This window comes from Haliaeetus albicilla, chromosome 5, assembly GCF_947461875.1.
Source record: "Haliaeetus albicilla chromosome 5, bHalAlb1.1, whole genome shotgun sequence".
Lineage (NCBI taxonomy): Eukaryota > Metazoa > Chordata > Aves > Accipitriformes > Accipitridae > Haliaeetus > Haliaeetus albicilla.
In genome coordinates, this window is record NC_091487.1 from 6,176,246 (window position 1) to 6,194,362 (window position 18,117).

At 37.0% G+C, this 18,117-nt stretch overlaps 1 protein-coding gene across 8 annotated transcripts in view; it reads left to right on the forward strand.

Moving 5' to 3' along the window:
* The window catches only part of KIAA0586 (KIAA0586 ortholog), a 74,799-nt gene that overhangs the window by 22,168 nt on the left and 34,514 nt on the right, over window positions 1–18,117 (forward strand). For all 8 annotated transcript variants that reach the window (XM_069783154.1, XM_069783153.1, XM_069783155.1 and 5 more), the window contains 11 exons: window positions 338–525; window positions 1,807–1,914; window positions 3,122–3,202; window positions 8,793–8,989; window positions 9,193–9,311; window positions 9,892–10,076; window positions 12,599–12,758; window positions 13,351–13,576; window positions 14,126–14,373; window positions 14,867–14,943; window positions 17,652–17,786. In XM_069783154.1, coding sequence (XP_069639255.1) covers window positions 338–525; window positions 1,807–1,914; window positions 3,122–3,202; window positions 8,793–8,989; window positions 9,193–9,311; window positions 9,892–10,076; window positions 12,599–12,758; window positions 13,351–13,576; window positions 14,126–14,373; window positions 14,867–14,943; window positions 17,652–17,786 — 1,724 coding nt within the window. The remainder of the gene's footprint in view (window positions 1–337; window positions 526–1,806; window positions 1,915–3,121; window positions 3,203–8,792; window positions 8,990–9,192; window positions 9,312–9,891; window positions 10,077–12,598; window positions 12,759–13,350; window positions 13,577–14,125; window positions 14,374–14,866; window positions 14,944–17,651; window positions 17,787–18,117) is intronic.

The window sequence follows — 18,117 nt, forward strand, 5'->3', positions numbered from 1 at the left end:
TGTGAGGTGGGGGATGTAATTTTTGAATGGCAAACACAATGTAGTTATTCTCGTTTTCAGCAGTAGGTGTCACCGTAGTCAAGAAAAGTGAATAATTTTTAAAAATGGCAATGTTGAGTTTACAGTTTCTGCTGGGAGACCCTTAAAATTACCTGGTGAAGCACTATACTTTAGCTAGTGTTAATAAGTGACTTTCTAATTGGTCTGTAATTGTGCATGAGATCTCAGTCTGTGTCATGTGAAACACAGACACCCAGACTTTAATTTTAATTTATTTATTAATTTACTGACTTCAAAGATTTTTATATATCTTTAATTATTTTTAAACTGTCCTTAGGTCAAACCCAAATTAGCGACCTCTCACTGCAGCCTGCTGGAGTAGTTATAGGTAAACCACACCCTGTTACAGTTACAACCTCTCTTCCTCAAGTGCCACCAAAACCACCGGTTGAGATAAAAAAACCAAACATAGCTGTAATAGAGATGAGATCAGAGAAAAAGGATCTACCTCAACTGTCTGTGCAGGTACATGTCAAGAGTGATGATTATTTGTTTGTTTATTTTAATAAATGCTAACTAAAACCAGTGTCATCCATCAGTAACTTACTATGACATTAGTAGGTGGTTTTCAGTAAGCGTTAGAAACATATAGAATGGAGGGACCAAGAAGTTGTCACGCTATGCTAATATTTTTATTCATATTTTAACAATTATCTTTATTATTTGACCAAAATAGAAAACTATTTCTTCCGTAAGTCACCTATGCTGGGTGTTTGTAAAACAGTTCTGTCATGGTTTAGGTTTTTTTGTGGTGTTTTGGTGTGGTTTTTTTTTTAGGTGAGACTTTTGATCCAGAACAAACTTGGAATAAAAAAAGTATTAATATAAATGTCAGTTTTCTTGGATGACTGCTTTGGCCTTTAAGATTTCTGTTTCAAGCATGATAGTCAACCTAAGGATGTCACTCCTGATTAATCAGCCATTGCAGTCCTTACCTAATGGGTTGTTTTGGGGGGGGGTGGTGGTTAAATTTTTTATATAAATCTGTTGTAAAGGAAGTTAATGTTTCTTACATGTTCATTATTTTGGATTCAAATTGTTGAGAATATACATACTCTGACATGCCTTTCAGATACAAGTGATTCATGGAACTCAAAGTTAAATACAGGTAGAGTAGTATGTGGTTTGTTCCCTTGCTGTATCACTGTATTGCACCCACATGCATATTGTATTATTTCACCCAGTTCTTAAATGTTTAAGGTTATTTCTGCCCCTCTGCCCCCCCCCCCCAAGAATTAAGCAAGCATTTAAATTTTTGTTCTTAAAAAAACCACAACATGTTTTGATGCTGTAATGGACATGCCTTTATTACAAACTATATTGTAATACAATTATCCCTTTATTTTACTATACCAGATGTATGACAACATGAAGCCAATAACCAGCCTACACAGTGGCTTGTAGGTGAACATATTGTAAATGAATTGCAAGTCAAACACACATCCACTATATAAATAGTTACAGGTGTACTCAGCTTTTGTCACATGCAAGACAAAGTATCAAGGAATTAGAAAACAGGAGAAACCAGGTACTGCAAGAAGAGCAATGAATATTTCTGGGGTTAGTTTTTGTACATTACAGTATTTTGTTTTTCAGAACCAAGTTATTATCAGATACAGGTGTGAGAAAAGGAGATCACTGAAGTTTACTGGCTCCGTAGGAAGTGGAAGAGAGAATGTAAAAAGTTCAACGATAGTAGCTGAGCTAATACACAGATTTTCAGATTGGTGCTTTTTTCTGTCCTAGGTATTACCAAATGTAGATATTGACAGTATTTCAAGTGACAGTGTGAGTGTAAACCACGTTCTTCCAGGCTCCGAACCTGCACTTCCTCCTGTTGATGCTGTAATACAGGTATTGATTGGTCTAAATGTCTGTGAATTAAAATTTGTTAAAAAATAAAGTATGTTAAATTACTACAAAGTTATCTCATTATCTTGTTTTAGTTAGAGAAATTAGACAGTTCCAGGAAAAAATGGAGTAATTATTCTGAAGAATTTATAATATCAGGTATTTGTTTAAGAAAATGAAAAATTGCAGCAAGACGCTATTTTTCCAAGATTAAATAATGACCATAGCAAAACTCTAGGAAAAACAGCATTTCTCTGTCCTGTTAAGAGTTGTAATTCCTTATTGTCCCATGTCTGTCTTATTTATACTGGTTTCAATATTCTGGCATGAAGACTGAGGATGTTCTTCATTCCTCCATCTGCTCCTTGACTGTACTTGAGTGGTTAGTGGCACGTATGCATAGCCTGTTCGCTGGTAGCCTGTTGTGTGTGGAGCTGGCTGGTCTACTCTATTCTCTTTCCACATAACTTTTCAGAAGTGTTATTAATCTAATCTGCGCAGTAACAAAGGATTTTGTGCAACTAAAAGGTTAACTGCTGCATGCTGAATGATAAGGTTGTAAAGTAGGGCACATGTTTACAGGATGGCATATTGTTTCTTCCAGTGGACTTCTGTCTTGTGCACAGACTGGACAGTGCAAAGGCATGGTGATGCAGTGATTATTTTTGTATAGTTATCGTACCTTCTGTTTTCCCTGTCTGTTAGCTGCTATTCTGACTTAAGGAGTTAAGTCCTTCAGAGTCCTGTGGTCAAGGTATTCACTGAATAAGACAGAGACCATGGACTAGAATAGTGATTATTATTTGGAAATGATATTATTAAATAACACTGTAGCAATCGCACATAAGTAAATTGCTTAAGACACTTCTAGACTCTTGTGTGCTATGTTTTACAATAACTTGTCTTACTGTTTTTTTTAATAAGAGTTGCAGGTATTGCCCTAGAACTTTTGATGCTGAGATATTTCATTAGGTTTGGTAACAGCATGTTTTAGTTGTCAGCATACAAGAATAAGTTCTCATAATCTCTCTTTATGCTATGCAAAAAAAATGATTCCTAACTTTTAAAGTGGGTAAAGCATTTTTTTTCTGGAGTCGGGCTACTGACAGTGAGTGGTGATTTTATTGCATTCTTGTCATGAAGGTTTTCTGCTAATGTATTTTTTACCCCCAATATGAAATACCTAACAATTTCTATCTGTCTTTATAAGACACCAGAAGATGTACATAGTGAGGAGGAAGACACAAAGTTTCCAGGAACTAATTTTGTTGATGTTACTGATGTCATGCAGGTAATTATATTGCAAAGGTGTCCTTTCCTCCTAAATGTTTTTATATTTGTTTTAGGTTATTCTGTCATAACTGAAAACACAATGTAGAAAATTAGTTGGCTTTACTAGCAACTTTAAAAATACACATTGTGAGCAATACTGAGCTGTTTACAGTGCTATAAACAATATTAGAAATTACTGTGTGTTAGTAAGTAAAGGACACTTGAAGAATTACAATAAAAAACTAAAATTAGCTTTTATTTGGATGTGTTAGAATCCACTAGAAATATAAGTAGTCCTCTAAAATTAGCAGTGATTATAGCACTTAGACTTCATAATTTCAAACTCTAAATGTAATGGATATATAAGATGCTCTTACAGATATTAAGTAAGGTGACCTATATTTTAGAATGTGAAAGTATTTTCTGAGGGTTCTTTTTTAGGAAATTTTGGTATAGAGCAATTTGCGTATGCTTTTGAGGTCCTAAAATGCTTTAGCATATTATCTCATTTCAGTCAAACATTAGGTAACTTAAAAAAAAAAAAAAAAAAAAAAAAAAAAGACAAGGAGTGTATGTGAGTATACACGTACAACATGTACTACTCATCTCATGGATCCCAGTAAGAGTTTATAAAATTTTTGTCTTGCTGGATGCCTTGTAAGTGTGTCTGTGCACCGTTTAACAACATTGTTGTTTCTAGCTTATGATAACATGGCTTTATTTCAGATAGTCTTTTACGATTTAATTGTTTTAGGTAACATTAGCTGATCTCCTGTTAGTGAGAGTCAGGGCTGACAAACTCTCAAAGTTGGTGAACCAGCCTGTATTTCACTTCTCCAGATTAAGAGCAGAAACTCAATGGTAGCTGGGAAAGGCTGGCTCTGAAGGAAGCAAGATGCTGCCACCCAGCTGTTGTGGAGTATCTTGCCTCTGTGGAAGATGGCAGCTTCCACCTCCTGCTGCCTTTAGGACTCAGTAAATACCAGGAGCTTGAAATTGTTGTTGCTGGCTAGTATTTCTCCTGAAGTGCTTTTTCCTCGAGCTTCTTTCCAGTGAGCTAGACTTTCTGTGTGCGTATCAAAATCTACCCAAAAATATACTCTTTACCTGTTCTGTGTGCTCATGATCCCATGATTAGAGTATACATCAAATATTAACTTTATAGCCTACAGGTCAGTATGGTAGATTTATTTTTAAAATGAATTCATCATTTAACATTATCAGTTAGTTAAAACAGTCCTAAAGGGGTGTTTTACCTATCAAAAGTGGGGAAATGGTTTATTCATTTTTACTTTCAAAATTACCTTATGTTATTGGAGGGGAGGAGTTAAGTCTATTTGGACAACTTTCTTCTGTTTGCACAAAAAAGATTTATTTTATAAAAATAAATAGGAGAGCTATTTAAGAAATCAGTTTATGAACTAACAAAAAAAAATGCTGCAATGTTAAATTTTTTATATGTGAATAATAGCTATTCATCTTTTCTTTTTTCATTTTTCTCCTGGATTGCTTTTATCTTTTATTTTTGGCAATGGGATATATTTCAACCACAATACCAAAAAGTGTTCCAAGTGAAACATATGTTTGGCCTATGACCACACAGACAATGTTCTTAAAAATGTGCAAGGCAAACACAATGTGGAAGCATAAAATCAACCTCTGGAGTGGCAGGGGTATGTAAGACATCAAAAGAAAGCAAAGTTATTGTTATAAAAGAGGCTTCAGATTCATGAAAAACTGTGCATAAAATGCTATACAGGAAAATAGCTTATTGTTGTCTTCCTCCCAAACCCCTTTTATTATGAAAAGTTAATTCTGTTATAACTGAAGAGGCTAAGTATTTGTGTGAAATAACCCCTCCACCCTTTTTTTTTTTTTTTTTTTTTTTTTTTTAAATTTCCTTTTTTTCTGTTTTTCTTCCCTGATGGATATTGCAAAAAGGTCTCGGGACCCTGTCCCAGGCATTTCCTTTTCCTAGGATTCGTTTTACCTTTTCTACTGGAAGATACCTATTTAGGAGTTACTTAGGAGTTGAAATGCTAGTTGTTAGCATTGGTAGCCCAGTAAAGGCAAGGCTGCTGTAGCTGCCTGCCTCTGGGTCCAGCCAATGGTGAGGCTGAGCGTGTATTGCCAATAGGCACACACACAAACACACGTATGCAATACGCAGATACATACGTGTACATGAGGGCAGACTGCACTGATCAGGCATAGGGCAAGGCCAGGCAAGCGTGCTGACCTACCACTTTTGCCCCCTTATCCCTCTATTTTCCCACACCTGTACCTCTCCAAACCACCTTGGTCCTTCCCTTTCCACACCTCTGGTTCCTCCCCATAAATACCACATAAAAAGTGTTGTACCATCCCAAAATACTCTTCCTTGCATCCCAGAATAAGTCACTGTGTTATCACCTCATCCAAATGCACCTGCCCAACCTTAAGAAGGATCCTATGGAGAGTCTTGCCATGGGCTCATCTTGCTGGGTTTCACTCCTGGACACGGGCTGAGCCTTCGCCTGTGATAGCCCTGGGAGTAACCATGTTGGGGTGCTCGGATGTCATATTCTCCCACCTGGTGTCATTCCTCTGTGCTCTTTTGTGTGGTTGGAGGCAAACCTTTTATCACATAACCTAACAGTTTTAACAGTTTTGGGGACTAATGCAATGTGCCCCAACTTGTAAAACACAAGCCCTGCCATGGGAAGAGGTGATGTGCCTTGCTCTCCCATTTCAATTTTGCTGTCTAGTGTTTAAAGACCCAGAGCTCCATCTTCCAAAATAGTTAAATTGGGTGCTCTTATTTCACAATAAGAAAATTCACATGTGGAATAAAGCAGAAAAAGCTGTTACAGCTTTGATTTACAGACTTTTATTTCTGATCAATGGTTGCACCTACCTCAAAGTAGGTTCAGACTTTCTGCACAGAAGAGGTTTCATAAGGCCAGCCCTTGCATGGACCCTGCCTTACTCCAGAGTGAGAAACTTGCTCAGCTAACATAGCCCAGAATAGACTCTCAGTTTTCTTGAGTCTTCTGTCCAACTCTTACGAGCAGCCGCATCCTGCAGTACCTTTACCAAACTTACTAGAATTTAAAATTAGAGGCACTTTTTGCTCTCTCTGAACATGCCCTAATTGCAAGGTGGGGACTTGTTTCTCAGAATTTTTGCTTCCATTTTGAATACCACTGCAAAATATACAGCTTGCAGAGATCAGAGTAAACATATTTTCCTCAACCCTGGTTTCCCATAGATGCTCTCGAGGGCAGTGATTTTTTTACACGTGTAACTCTTCAGACAAAAGATTACAGGTGGCACCTGCAATGCAGCCTGACCTTGCTTGTGAAAATCGCTTTAGAAATCTGTCAAGAAGAAATCCATGGCTAAGTTCTGGATCGCTTTAATAAAAGACTATGCATATACATGTTTGGTAATGGAACAAAATTAATCTATACCACCTAATCATTTAAAACATTTTTTAAATTATCTGAATGTAATTTGGGGAATAGATTTTTGGCTTGATACTTTATTATAAAGTACAGTGTTTAATATTCCAACCATATCTGAAAGACTTTTTAATTTATGCCGTATTTTGATTGGGAGTCATGATAGATATTTTCAACAGTCTCCAGGGAAGTAAAATGCAGAATTGAGTGTAGATTATTCAGGATTGGTCTATGAGGTGATATATGTGCAAGTTCAATCTGTGTAATTAAATACTGACTATTATATTATTTTTTTATTTCAGCAGAGATAATATATCGCCCCCAAATGAATATAATTTTCTTTTGGATTTGTGCACTATTAAATATAAAATATTTTTGCACATAGTTTAGAAATGCCGGAGAACTGCAAAAGTTTGTCAGAAGTTCCTAAATATATGTAAGATTTATTATATGTACTTGGTTTATTTCATCCAGATGTTTGTATTTTGCATACTTTCAGAACAGATTATATTAAATAGGCAACATCAAAGAAAATTTATGGAGTAATGCAGTCAGAAGAAAATGCATAATGAAACACTGGACAAAGACATCTTTACATTTGCTGTCAGAATGAATTATGGTTATGAACACGTATATCTTAACAGAATGAACTGCTTATCAGCTTGCAATGCATCCAGTGCCATTCTGAGTTTAACTTTACTGTCTTATTTCTATGCCTAGAATGGTTTAGAGATCTTTCTTTGTCACCCAAAGATACATATTCTGTATTGCCTGCTTTGTAACTTACAGCTTTTCTTTGAAGAATTATTACTATTCAAAAATCCAGAAAAGATCCCACTCCCCAATAGCTATTTGTTGTAATGCCCATCATGGACCTATCTGACTTTTCAGTTTTAAAGTATATTAAGGTAGTGAGAGAAGTATTAATGCTGGGCTGGGGAAGGAGACAGGAAAATGTTACTATCCTTTTTTTTTTTTTTTTTTTTTCCTTCTCTGTTCATTCTGGGTTTAGTGATTTGTTCTTTTATTCATAGAAAATATATAGGTTTTTTTCTATTTTATGGGTTAAAAGTAAATTTAATTTATATAAGGGGAAAACCCCCCCTTTTTTCTCCTTTCACTGTGTTGGATATTAATCTTAGTAAATGTAGATTTACAGTGAGATCTTTTATGCAATATCACATATTTCTCACTGGTAATTTAAGGCTCAGCTCTTCATCTCTTTCTGGCATGCAAGATTTTCTTCTTAGAGAATCATATTACTATTACAGACATTTGTTTTTAATATTATGAGTGAAGGATGCAGGTTCTCATCCATCACAAGACATTTCTAAAGTGTTGCTTTACAATATGATGGGTTGGTGACTGTTTTTCGGGACTTAATGCTATGTATGTGCTCTGGGGGGGAAGGAGGGTGACATCTTTAGAAACAGTCAAACTTTATAATGCACACTGAGTAACTTCCATAACTTTTTAGAAATAGCACATTAAGGTTATATTCAAGTGTTTGTGAGGGCCTTGTGAATTGATTACCCCGAAATACCTTTTAACTTTCAGCAGCTGAAGTTAATGAAAGTGTAAACATACATGTAACATACGCATAAACTATTAATATCTAGTCTTCAGTGCTGGCAGCTTTCTTAGAGTTTTGACTAACGACATGCTTGTTAACTTTTGGGAATGTATCTTTTCAGACAGGAGATGTAAAAGTTTAATTTAAAAAAAACCCAAACCAACAAACCAAACAAAACCCAACCCAAACCAAAAAACCTAACACAACAAGTAACTGTGGAAAGTTTCCTAAACTTTTTTGTTTAAAGGAGGAGCATTTCTGGAATATATATTAAAGAAACCTGACTTATGTCACAAGTAAATTTCTCAAGTATTAGCATTACCATTGGCTCCCTGCCCTGTGCAGCACAGGCAGGAAATATGAGCCAAAGCATGTTTTACTTAGCAGTTCCTATAGCTTTATACCTCTGCAGATTTATGATTTGCTAAGTTTAGAATTGTATCAATTAACTATGATGTACTAAGAAAGGAGAATGTGGTTTGTGTGCTGTGACACATCTACAAATGTTTCTTAAAGAAAAAAATCTGACAGTTACCTCAATGACATTGCCTTCCAGAAACTCACAGTAACTTAATTTACTACTTATTTATTAGGATCAGGAAGAGGAGAGGGATGAAATTCCAGAATTCTTCGAGCCTCTTCTGGAGCTTAATGGACAGTTTAAAGTTGCCTCGCCAAAATACAATGGTCCTTTGTTTCCTCCAGTGGCTTCTGCTCCTCAGCAGTCTTCTGATGTTTTGGATGAACTGATTCAAAGGAGAGAAACGATAGAAAACAGGTTGATAAATTGGTGAGTTGCAGTGTAACAAAGTGGTGAGAGAATATATATGGAAGAAGGAATCACTCCATAAGAATACCTTCCCTTTCTTCTCCTCCCCTCCCTTCCCTTCTTTTTCCTTTAGGCTGCCTTGCATTTTATGTCAAGAATGCTCTTTTGTACACTTTTAGGTGTCTTGGTGTTTGCTGATAGTTAAACGGGTTTTATTCTGCTAGGGTGGAACAAGAAATAATGGCAAAAATTATCAGTGGGATGTACCCAGTTCAGAAAGAAACAGTGCCCAGTGTTAGCACCTTAGAGAGTGAAGACAGTGAGACTGTAACCTCTGACATTGGTAAGTAGGAGTTATTGTTCTCAGCAGATGGATTATCTCAATTTTTGGCTAACTTTAACAAGCTGTGTAGGTAGCTGTTGCCTGAGCCTAAGAGTGGATAATACTGAACCAGTGAAACTACAAAATGCAAATGTGCTTGCTTTAATTTATGTTGAGACACAGCAAGCATTATAAGGCCATTGAACTAAATATCTAAAAAAAGAAAAAGAACACATAAAACACACCACTGTACAAATCAACTTCTGGTTTTGGCCATCTAAATCAGATTTGGCATTTTGCTAAGCCTGTAATTTTTGCCTTTCTTTTGTTAATAGATATGTCAAAAATCACCTCCCTTATAAATGTGTGAGAATGGGAGACAAATGCATTTCTCTTGTGATGTCACTTTCCTTCACTGCTGCCTTCTTTTATGATCCTGAATTGCTTCTCTGCTGTTGTTTCTTTATCTGTAAAATAAAAAAATCACTTTTTGCAAAGGAATGTTTAAAAGTTCATGGAGATAAAATGAGTAGCTGCAGTACAGTGCATGCATTTTAAGAAGTGAGATCTGGATGTGTGCTTTATGTTTCTTCATTTTCAGTTGAAGTTGCAGGTGGTGGAGGATTTCAACTCTTTATCAATGCTGGTGTGCCTGTGGACTCAGAAATGATAAGTCATTTTGTAAATGAAGCTCTCAGTGAAACAATTGCAACCATGCTGGGTAACAAGCAGGCTCAGCAAGCAGTTCCTGCTACAAATGTTCTTCCAAGTACAATGATTATGACGGTAAGAGTCCGTTTTATTTAAACTTTCCTACTGAAGTTCTAAGGGATAATTTCTTTGTGGCATGATGGTTCAATTATGTCCAAGACAAAGATGACAGAAAAAGCTTGATGAACTGAATGTGCATGATTTGCTTTTTTTTGGTTATTCCTTATTATACCCCAGCAACCAACAAGATTAAACCTATTTCACTTTAAAAAAAAAAAAAAAGAAAAGAAAAAAGAATTAATTCCTTTGTGCTGCATGCAACATGCTATATTTATTTATTTACTTCAAGGCTGAGGACAAAACTGATTTCTAAGGGAAGGACTTGGTGCTTAATTTCATGTTGCCAAAAGATAGTTCATGTTATTTTCAACAGAAATAGCTGTGCTACTTATGAAGAAATGAAATATGAAGAAACTAATTTCTTCATAGAAGAAGAAATAGAAGCTGAGAACAATATTATTTTTGGTCTAATGGGCTTGCAGCCATTCTTTAATATCTGTAAAAATGAGTATTAATTCTTTCTAATTTTGAGTTCAGTAGTTTTCAGTAAATGCTTAAATGATTAGTAGAGCTTCCTGTAATACAGGATAATTTTCTCTGTTCCCTTTGATAACCAAATGACAGCTGGCTCTAATTTTGCTAATAACATGGTTGTGCTACAATCTGGTGTTGTATAATGTCTTTGGGATGAATGTGGACATTGCTGCACTTGGAAATCTAACTATTCAAAGCTTTGTTGAAAGTGAGATCCATTATTCTATTCTGCCGCAGTGCATATAGACTGAAATACCACCTAGTGCCTGCTGTAAGTGACCAACAGATCATTCTGTAGTCAAAAGTAATAATTTCACTGCTGTAGGCTTAAATACAGCCATCCTGCATCTATAGAGGTCTTCCCCACTCCATTACAGACTAAGGAGGGTATGTTAAAGAGGACTGTTCTTTGTAGCTTATTCTTCTGATACTTAGAAACCTCTTCTAATAACCATTCTACATTTACTAATGGTCCTCTTAAGCCTCCTTGTTTCTGTACCAGCTTAAATGGAAATGTCCTTAGGCTGAAATGGTTATTTTCTCCTTAGTATCTATTCCTTTGCACACTTCAAGAGATTAATTTTGTCCTTTTTGGTCTTTGTTTGATTAGGCTAAATAAAGCAATCATCCATATGTGTACCATTTTTCGTCTCTTGCTGATGGGCAGCACTTCTATGTTTTCCAATTTAGATTGGTCTTGACCACAGGTAACACTAATATGCTAATAGACATTTTTAATAATAATGTAGTATGCAAGATGGGGTTTCCTCAGTGCCTTGTGCTATAGTAGTGATACTCTCCTGCCATTATTGGAATCTCAGGGAGCTAATTATGTTTTTTTAAAGTCTTCCCACATTTGTGGCTAATAGTTATCCTTTGGATAACTTGTACATTCATAAGGTTTTTTCTTCTCCTTTTTCCATTTCTGCTCAGCCTATAGCAGAAGTTCTTGAGTATGTAGTTTCTGCATTCTTGATCTGCCCCTTCTTACTGTGAAGTTTCCTATCTAGAACTTCAGCTGCCCAGTTCCCAAGTTCTTTGGTGTTCATGATGTCATGCACTTGTGTGTGAACTGCCAAATGTGTTAGCGTGTTCCTCTTCCCATAAGAGTTTTTAATAAAACTAATCAGTCTGAGGATTTATGCTTCAGAAACTAGCCTGAAAGGCTACGTTTAGCCCCATTATCTTGTTTTCTTTATGAAATATCAGGGAACAGGGCTGGAAAAAATCTGAAAAGGTCCATCATATTCCTTCATAGCAGGCTAAACAACCATCATACTTGCTTGTCAGATTTATCTCCATTGCTGTAATTTTTTTAAGGAACATCACAACTATATGCTTATTCTAGTGCTTTATTGTCTTGGCTACTGCTTTGTTTGTAATCTTCTCTTTAGCTGATTCTGTTACCATAAAATTACCATACTGACTCAATTTTATTACAGAATATTTTCTTGCTTAACATTGTATCAAATGTTTATTAAATGTCATATAATCATATAATTCATATTTAGACTGGACATTAGGAAGCATTTCTTTACTGACAGGGTGGTCAAGCACTGGAACAGGCTTCCTAGGGAGGTGGTCAATGCCCCAAGCCTGTCGGTGTTTAGGAGGCATTTGGACAATGCCCTTAACAACATGCTTTAACTTTTGGTCAGGCAGGTGGACTAGATGATCATTTTAGGTCCCTTCCAACTGAAATATTCTATTCTGTTCTGTTCTATTCTATTCATAATGATTTCCAAATGTAATCATTCTAATGCATAATTTACTGTTTTTTAATTTGTTTTGTCCAGGCATACCATTTAGCCTGGTGCAACTTTGTGTTTAGATGGAGGAGTTGGATCCCTGAAGCATGTATCTAAGCCACAACTGTTCCTGTTCTGTGATAACCTGCCTTTCTCTCTCTTCCTCAGCTATCTCTGAGGGTACTTGGGAGATAGGAATTTTGCATCGAGATAATAACTGTGGTTATGGTTGGTTTTTTTTTTTTTCCCCCTCAGGAGTCTCTTGTGCCTACTCCGTTGCCAACACCCCAGGCCACACCACCACAAACACCACCTTCAGAAAAAGAATTGCCTCCGGTCAAAACTCCAGAGTCTTCTCTATCTCTTACAGAAATGAGTAGAGAAGTTTGCGAACATGAAAAAATTAAAGAAACAGGTAGTGAAAATAATAATTGATGTTTAGAAGTAGCAAATATGCTTTAATCTACTGCCTTTAATTTTCTTCTTCAAAGACGCGTTATCTCTCAGGATAAATATTCTTGAGGCTATATTCAAGTGGGAACTCATGTAGTACAAAAATCATGGGCTAATTCATATAAAAAGCAAACGTCTTTTATTTGGTAACAGTTCTATTTTCAAACTTAATGCACATTTCTATGGTCTGTGTGATTTCCACCCCTCCCAGCCCCTCCAAACTTTTTCACATCAGAAAAATAGCTGTCTTTTGCTCCTTCCTGTGATTCTAGTGTTAATTAAGGAAAATTTACACTCTCCAAGTAAAGCAGCTTAGTTTTTAAAATGCAGAGCAGTCTTCCTTATTAAAGGAAGTAAGCAATTGAGGTTTTATTCTAGCTCCTTCAGATGCCAACACTGTACTTAAAAGAAACCAGTCTTAATCTAGTCTTGTCTCCATAACTATCAAAAGGTATCACAAAAACTACAAGTACTTAGTAGAACTGACTAGCTCTCTGTCTGAGATTTACTTCCTGCTTTCCTTTCTGATCTGAAATTTGACTTCACACATGCAGGAGTTGAGATTCCAGCTGCCGTTAGTTGTGTTGGCACACCTGTGGTTACCCCTGTCAATACACCTCCTAGAACAACCACACCAAGCCCTCCTGCCTCAGAATGGGTCTCCAAAGCTGCAAAAATGGAAAGTCCAAAGCCTCCAAACCCATGGGATGGTGCAGAACTTCCTCTAGAAGAAGAGAAGCCCAGTCCTTTAACTGAAGAACCATTCCGGCCCAAAGCTGTGTGAGTTGAACAGGCTGCACAGTTTTCTCATTTCTTAAAAAAATAAATATGTATATTCTCTATAAATATATATTGTCAAAAAGTCAGTAGGAAGAAATGCCTGATGTATATTTCAGGAGGCACTGAGATAAACCACGATTATTTTTTTTTTAATTGCTTGACTTATATTTTGGAGAAAAATGTGAAATCAGGACCTTTCTCAGAGTTTATCAGTCCTTATTCATCATCCTGCTGAACATTGTACTTAGGAAAGTCATGTTGTTACATCTGCCAGTAATAAATGTAGTGACAATGAAATATTGTATTATTAGCATTTTATTTTTTCCACTACCTCAGTGGGAATACACATGGTAATTTTTAGTTATAACCAGAAATTAATTAATAACATTATTTAACCATGCTGATTCTTGGACTATTCTGTAAAATGCTGTGCTCTTTCATTTGAAAAAATACTTGCAAATTAATTTATTTTCAGTATTGATTTAAGACTTTAGTCTATATTGTTAAATGCATTTTGGTGTATTCGTAATGCATATTCTTACATTATAGTGAGATGTCAGTGGCTAATGATGAGGAACCAGAGGCCTTGATTTTACCATCTCAGCAGTCATCAGCGAAGACCTTCGAATCGCTTCCTTGCAATCCACAGGTTCCATCACCTGTGCCTACAGTTAGTTCTCGGCAGTCCACGCAGGAAAGCAGCCTTACCCTCACCGAGACAGAAACCGAAACTGCAGACAGACCCATCTCAGAAGGGGAGGTACTCTTCAGCTATGGACAGATGCTGGCTGCAAGAGGTAACTAACTAGACAAATTTGTGGAAATTAGAATTTGGATTAATTTTTTTTCTTTATAAACTTTGCTTCCAGTCTACTCACGTTACATTTCATAAATTTTCTGATAAAACTGCAAGCATTAACCTGGTCCTTAACTTTCAGTTCTTGGGTTTGGATTGAAGAGGCCTCATTGCTCTTTTTCTTGTCTCTGAACAAAATGCTTCTGCTTACTAATGAAAAAAGGTTAAATCTGCTCTTTTGTCATAAGATCAACATGGAAAATAATTGGGACTGTCTTGCACAAGTACCATGTGGTACTAAGTTTTTATTGTAAAGCAAAATGTAGGAGTGATTTTCTTGGAAGCTGAAAATATGTCTTTATAATACACATCCGGCAGTAGGAATGTCCAACTTTACTAAAGCACTGTCTTGCAATTATTAAAGAATGTGGCCTTGGCTTTCTTTCATAAACCTTGCATGTTTTTTAGTATTTGTAACTTAAAATATTTTTCAGCCTTAGCAGAAGGAGGACTGTCTCTTCCAAACCTCGCTGAGAGCTTAACCAGTACTTTACAAGATGCCAATGAAATGGTAAGGAAATGTTTCACAAGGAAACAGAGTTAGTGTGGTATTTTGCCTTGAGCATCTTGATAAATTGGATATTTTTTAAGCAATTTCACTTATAAACTTTTTAAATTTATGCTTTTAAACTGTACACTTACAAAGAATGTTAGAATTTCAGAGCTCCAAAGGAAAAAAAGACATTATACAAACTAATTTATATTTTAAAAAATTGAATGATTTATATACTTCCATAGGTGAGAGATAGCTAATACCTATTTTCGTTTCTTTATTGTTTTTAGTTTTAAGACATCTTAAACAGAGTAGAACATTGTTATGCTCTGAGCTGTTTCAGCTCTGAGCCATCTTTTAATTGCTTGTGTGCTTAAATTATTAAAGTAGGTTAGCTGAGCCTGAAGTTAGTTAAAGCCACTTAAAACTTCAGTATAGTTTCTTATCTGACGTCTGCTTTAGTCCATTGTCCTGGAAGCCTCCCAAGTCAAGGTATTCTCCATTCCCTTTCTCTTTTAAAACTTGTCTTTTCCTCAAATGCCTTGACTTCCCCTCTCTGACTTTGTATAATGCCTTTTGGTAGGACATAGCTGTCGTATAAATGATGAGTATCAGGTAGAGTAATACTATGCGTAAACCAAACTGTTTTCTTTATGAAAGAATAAAAAAATTGATAGTGAAATTGTAATAGTATTGGTTGGAAGGGGACTCCAGAGGGATTTCTAAAAGCTTCCTGGACTGTCTCCATGATGCTGTATGGCTCTTCTGGAAGATGTCCAGATAGTTGAAATCTGCCATGAGGATGAAGACCTGCAATCATCAGACCCCCGTTAATGTTTTGTAGAAAGCCTTCTCTTACCTTCTGTTTGTCAGGTGTCCTGAAGCAGACCCTGCCCACAACATCCCTAGTGTACCTTTCCCCTCTGATCCTGACTCAGACCATCAGTAGGCACATGGGGGTCTGTGAATTCAAGGAATTACTTGACCTGGGACTGAAAGCTGGCTGAGATACTGGGCTGCAAGGGTTGTGGTCAGTGACACGAAGTCCAGCTGGAAGCCACCCACTAGTGGTGTATGCCAGGGGTCAATACTAGTGGCATTGCTGTTTAACATGTTCAGTAATGACTTAGGTGATGGGACAGACTGCATCATCAGCAAGTTTGCAGATGTTAGAAAACTAGCTGATACACCAGAGGGTTGTGCCACCATTCAGAAGGACCTCACTGGGCTAGAGAAATGGGCTGACAGGAATCTCATTAAGTTCAACAAGAAGAAATGTCATGTCCTGCACCCAAGGAGGAGCAACTGCATGCACCAGTACATGCTGGGGGCTGACTGGCTGGAAGGCAGCTTTGCTGAAAAGAACCTGGGGATCCTGGTGGACAAGTTGAACATGGGCCAGCAGTGTGCCCTCATGGCAAAGGCAGCCATGATCATCCTTTGCTGCATTGGGAAAAGCATTGCCAGCAGGTCAAGGGAGGCGGTCCTTCCTCTTTACTCAGTACTGGTGAGAAAGCATTTGGAGTATTGTGTCCAGTTATGGGCTCTCAGTACAAGAAAAATAAGGATTTACTGGAGTGAGTCCAGCAAAGGACTACAAAAATGATTAAGGGATTGGTGCATCTGTCATACTGAGAGATCTTGGATCATTTAGCCTGGAGACGAGAAAGCTCGGGGGGGATCTTACCAATGTATATAAATACCCGGTGGAAAGGAGGAAGACAGAGCCAGACTCTTCTGAGTGGTATCCAGTGAGACAGGAGGCAGTGGACACAGATTGAAATTCAGGAAATTCCTTTTAAACATAAGAAATGTTTTTACTGTGGGGGTGACTAAACACTGGAAGAGCTGCCTTGAGCAGCTGGGTTGGACTAGACAATCTTCAGAGGTCCCTTCCAACCTCAATAACGCAAAGTGTAAATGTCCTAGAGTAGGAGTCCACTTTTCTTTTCCCTGCCTATGCTTCCTAAACATTTCTACCCATACGTGGCCATACTTCGCCTGTGCATAGTTCCTATCTAATATCCATGAATTTGTTCATGTCATAGTTGTAAGACCGTGCCCTGAATTTGCAGATCTTTCCGTCTGTTGTCCAGACTTTGCCATGTGAGTACATAGGCGCCTGAGGAGAATGACTTCTCTCCTGATCAAGATTGTAAAAGTTCCTTTTGTGGGCTTCCATTTAGAAGCCTCCTGTCTGCCACACTTCCTCTCTTAAACTCTGTTATCAGGTGAACCTAAATTAAAGTTCCCATCATCAGGTTAGAAAGCCTGCTTGCTAAGGTGTTCTTCCCTCTCTGTCAGCTGGATTATAACTCCTTTCAATAGTCCTCCATCCTCAAACGAGGCTCTCTGAGGAAGCTAAATCCTTGCTGGTGAGAGCAGCTCTGCAGCCAGATCGTTGCTAGCAACCAGTAAGTGTGAGGATTTAACTGTTTCCCTGAATTTTGGAGGCCTAAATGACCTTGTTCTTCTCTAAGTATTGCAGTCTTATGTATCAGATAAAGACTGTGCATGTCTGTGGGTAGAAGGAGAAAGCAGTGTGTCATCAGTTTGCTTATTTTTAAATGCCTAGATTTTCATGACATAAGTTCGAAGTGTGGAAACTGTAACAACTTACTATAAAATAAAAAATCTTAATTGTGAACTAGAGTAAGAATGATTCAAGTTCCTAAGAAAAACAGTTTTATATCATGTATTATGTGGATTTTGTTTCTTTGTTTTAGGATTCTGATCCTCCCAGTGAAGGGCAAGTGGTGAGAAGACTGGATAAAGGCTATCACAGGGATCCTGTCCTGACTCTTTTAGCCAAATTAAATCAAGCACCTGTTGCTGCACAAGAAGAAATGTACCATTTGGAGGTAGCTTACAGTCCTTTTCCTTCCAATACACTAGTTTTGAAGTGATACTTTAATACTCCAAAGTAGATAAAATATTTCAAACTTACCTTCCTGTTGGCTATAGACTTCATTCCCTGCTGGAAGTGATCCCACTTCTGTTGGCTATGTTCTCGTGTAAAATTTTTAAAAACACTGAAGGTTAAGTGTTGTTATAAACACGTTAACTGTACATAGTATCACATGTACCTAGTTTTCAAGGTGTGTATGTGACTGTTCCAGTGTACCAGATTTGTCCCGTTATTTTGAATACCAGGGAAGTTTTCTGTCACTTCAGCAATATAGGTGGTATGTT